General features: G+C 35.6%; 1 protein-coding gene across 1 annotated transcript; it reads right to left on the bottom strand.

Moving 5' to 3' along the window:
• Positions 1-2,288: 2,288 nt before the first annotated feature.
• Positions 2,289-3,409, bottom strand: LOC129572864 (O-acyltransferase like protein-like). The gene is made up of 4 exons (XM_055452977.1): positions 3,259-3,409; positions 3,030-3,162; positions 2,594-2,926; positions 2,289-2,513 (listed from the first exon to the last, which is right to left on the bottom strand). Exons 1-4 carry the CDS (start codon positions 3,399-3,401, stop codon positions 2,352-2,354), a joined length of 771 nt encoding a protein of 256 aa, XP_055308952.1. The 5' UTR covers positions 3,402-3,409; the 3' UTR covers positions 2,289-2,351.
• Positions 3,410-3,421: the final 12 nt, after the last annotated feature.

Raw genomic sequence — 3,421 nt, 5'->3', positions numbered from 1 at the left:
TCGATATTTCTGTTACAACCAATTTTCCATCGGTTAATTATTATTACAAACAATTGACGTCTCAAGGCTTGTAGATAATAGCCAATAAATCTGAATTGATGCCTGCTTTTAGGAACTATCCCAAGCAAAAATTCACACTGAATCGACGTTGCGTTTACACATATCTGACACTGTTCTCACACAGTTTTAAAACCGTGTGACTATAGTATAGTAGAGTGTGAAGTCGTTTGACACCATTTTTGATGTCAAATAACCGTGTGGATGCAGTTTATGTTTGTATTGGACAGTGTGGAAGTCCGCCACACTGTTTTACATTTAAAACCATGTCGCCGAAGTGTATGACCGTTGCGTTATCATGGCGAATTTTGAAACCATTTTTGGTGTCGACTCTTGATACCTGAACAAACTTACACTGCATCCACACGGTTATTTGAAATCAAAAATGATGTCAAACGGCTTCAAACTCCATTATACTATAGCCGCACGGTTTGACGTTCAAAACCGTGTGCGAACAGTGTCAGATATGCGTTAACGCAACGTCAATTCAGAGTGAATTTTTGCTTGGGTATTCTTTCCATAAAAAGATGGAAATCCATCGAAAGTTATTCAAACGTACACCACAGGCCATAAGTTTGGATACCCCTATGAAACGTTTGTTTCTACGTTTTTTGAACATTTTCACTTGAAATTTAGTATTGGATATGAAAATATATCGAAATTCTGACCGAATGGATGATTTGGAAGATAACATTTGGCCGGCCTATGGCCATCTTTTGGCCTTTGAGCTGTGGGAGCCAAAATCGAAGTCTTAAACGGGCCATCGGATTAAAAAGTTTTATACGCCATTGGAAAGGTCTAGAAAAGTAGATGTGATTTGTGGTATTAAATATAAAAATCGGCCGGCGTTTGGCCAAGATATGGCCGTTTGTAATTTTTGGCCGAAATCTTCAATCAGCCATATCTTGGCCAAAAGCTGTCCGATTTTGATGTTTAATACCAAAAATGATACGTACTCTCCGAGACCTTTCCAACGATGTATAGCATGTTGAAATTGGACAAACGGTTTGAAATTTAAAAATTTTGGGCCAAATTCATTCATAGGGGTATCCAAACTTATGGCCTGTGGTGTACGTCTCATAAAATTTCGCATATTTCCTTCATAAATGCAAAATTAGAAGACACCGCGTTCTCACCATTTTCACTCACAAACTGTGCGACTTATACTTTTTCAAGGTGTACATCTTCTAAAAGCAAAATCATCTAATGATCTAAAATCCAATCTCAGATATGTGTCTTTTTCAAGGTCATTTTTAACACACAATAAAAAGAATTACATTGGTAATCCCGAACTTTTCCGTAGCGTTGGCCTGCGTTGTCCGTAGGTACTTTTGGTAATTTTTTGTGAATTTTCTTGAAATAAAGGCAGTGGAAAATCGGTCACTTTAACTAAAATAAATTCTCAGAAAGTTTGAAGCCAATCAGAATCGATTAACGGGTACCTCCCATACAAAATTGTCCAAAAATCGGTAATTTTAGTCAACATTTCAAAAATTTTGTATGGGAGGTACCTGTAAATCGATTCCGATTGATTTCAAACTTACAGAATCTTATTTTTCTCCCAAAGAATGTATTCCCAGAAAGTTTGAAGCCAATCGGAGCCGATTTACGGATACCTCCCATACAAAAGTGTCAATTATTTGAGGTTTTTCTTAGGGCAAGTACCCCAGGATCAAATCGAAAATGGCTCATCTTCGAACTTAAACTAAGTTTTTCGAATACAAAACTTTTGGCGTTTCCAGATTTTGATTATCTCAAAACAAACAGCTACGACAACGACGACAACGACGACAACGACGACGGCACACGAACGGAAAAGTGTCTCAAAAAGTGGTTTTCTACGCGTTTCATGAGTTTTTATGATGATCTAAGCTAATTTTGCGAAAAAAGTTTTCGGGACCAATTCCTATACTTTCCCTTGACACGTTGTGTACGGAAAAGTAAAACTACGTACATTCACTTTTATCAGCGGTCAAATACATGAATTGCATGCGGAAATTTAGCACATACAATTTGTAAGCTGCAAACAGAAACCTCAAAGTCCACAATTCAAGAGTAGAAGAATTGTGAAAGCAAACGAAGTAGAAAATGCAACAAAAGCAACAAGATAGACATTAAATTTATTCGCAAAATTCTTGAAAAAAAAATTAATGCGTTTTATAGTTTTGATATATTGATTCAGTTTATTTATTTTTCTCTTTCAGTATCAATTTTTTACAGAATTCCCACGTATTATTGAATTAAGGAAAAATTCAAAAATCAATTCGATGACAATAAATCACTCTCTTTTCGTCTTATGCTCTGTTTTTCTCAATACCGGTATCGTTATTTTGCCGAGATGATTTTGTTGAGCCGAATAGATATTTCTCGAAAATCACAATCGGTGATTCGAATACAAGCGATGCAACGATAGATACGAGAATCGTAATCACAGCAACCTTGATGAACGTGCAGATCTAAGAAGAATATCATTGTTATCATTTACACATTATTCACTTCAAATGAATTGATTTGACGAAAAGATGCAAAATCTCACCAGATTCCATTCGGTGAAAACGGGCGCAGTTTTCGTTCCGCCCATGATAACTACAGTAACATAATAATGCAACAAATAGATGGAAAAGCTAAGTCGTGAAAGTGGTAGCCACAATGGGTGGGATAGAAACCAATTGAGACAGCCACCGTATTTATTCACGCAAGCAAAAACGATGTAAAATAGAGCAATTGACCATACAATACGACTCAATGCATCATACAGAGCATATTCAAGTGGTGTTGCTGTAGAATCAGTCTGTTGCAATGGATACCTAAAAAAAACAACAACCACCATCAGCGCGATAGATACCGTCCAAGCAGAAATGTTGAAAATCTAATCGAAAATCGACAAATATTAGTTCAATAATCAAGAGAAAAAAACTTGAAATGAACAAAAACCAATTAAACAAATCTTCATATATGCGAATGGACATTACTTTTGGAATACGTATCGTTCTATTCCGAGTTTCAAACAGAATGTATGCGGTTATAATGCCAATCAACCATGGTGAAAATCGTAAATGCATGGGAACGTATGCTTTTGAATCAATGGCTTTTTCCATCATTATTCTGTAAAATGTGTTCAAAATCAAATTGAAAGTAATTTTAAACTTTTTTGTGTTAATTCGATGTTAAATAATTTCAAAAAATGGTTAAATGCATTACTTGCGCCTAATTTCGTATTTAAGATGAGTAGCCACCATACAACCAACACAGCCCAAGATTAGAAGTATCGAAATTGGCATTATTTTCACTCTAAATTTGTAGATTAAGTAAACGATTGCTGGTGAAATCAGAAACAGTTGCATATCAAGAGATAAATACCAAG

Source organism: Sitodiplosis mosellana, unplaced genomic scaffold (assembly GCF_009176505.1).
Source record: "Sitodiplosis mosellana isolate CC-2019 unplaced genomic scaffold, AAFC_SMos_1.0 Smas_scaffold_5631, whole genome shotgun sequence".
In the NCBI taxonomy this organism is placed as follows: domain Eukaryota; kingdom Metazoa; phylum Arthropoda; class Insecta; order Diptera; family Cecidomyiidae; genus Sitodiplosis; species Sitodiplosis mosellana.
Note: the sequence above shows the minus strand (reverse complement) of the source record. Positions and strands in the feature narration are given on the sequence as shown.

Excerpts from the sequence above, each read along its gene's own strand:
- LOC129572864 (XM_055452977.1), bottom strand. The coding sequence starts at position 3,401 with ATGCAACTGTTTCTGATTTCACCAGCAATCGTTTACTTAATCTACAAA. Across the intron at positions 3,163-3,258 it reads AAATACGAAATTAGGCGCAA|AATAATGATGGAAAAAGCCA; the intron begins GTAATGCATTTA and ends CACATTTTACAG. Across the intron at positions 2,514-2,593 it reads TTTTCACCGAATGGAATCTG|ATCTGCACGTTCATCAAGGT; the intron begins GTGAGATTTTGC and ends TATTCTTCTTAG.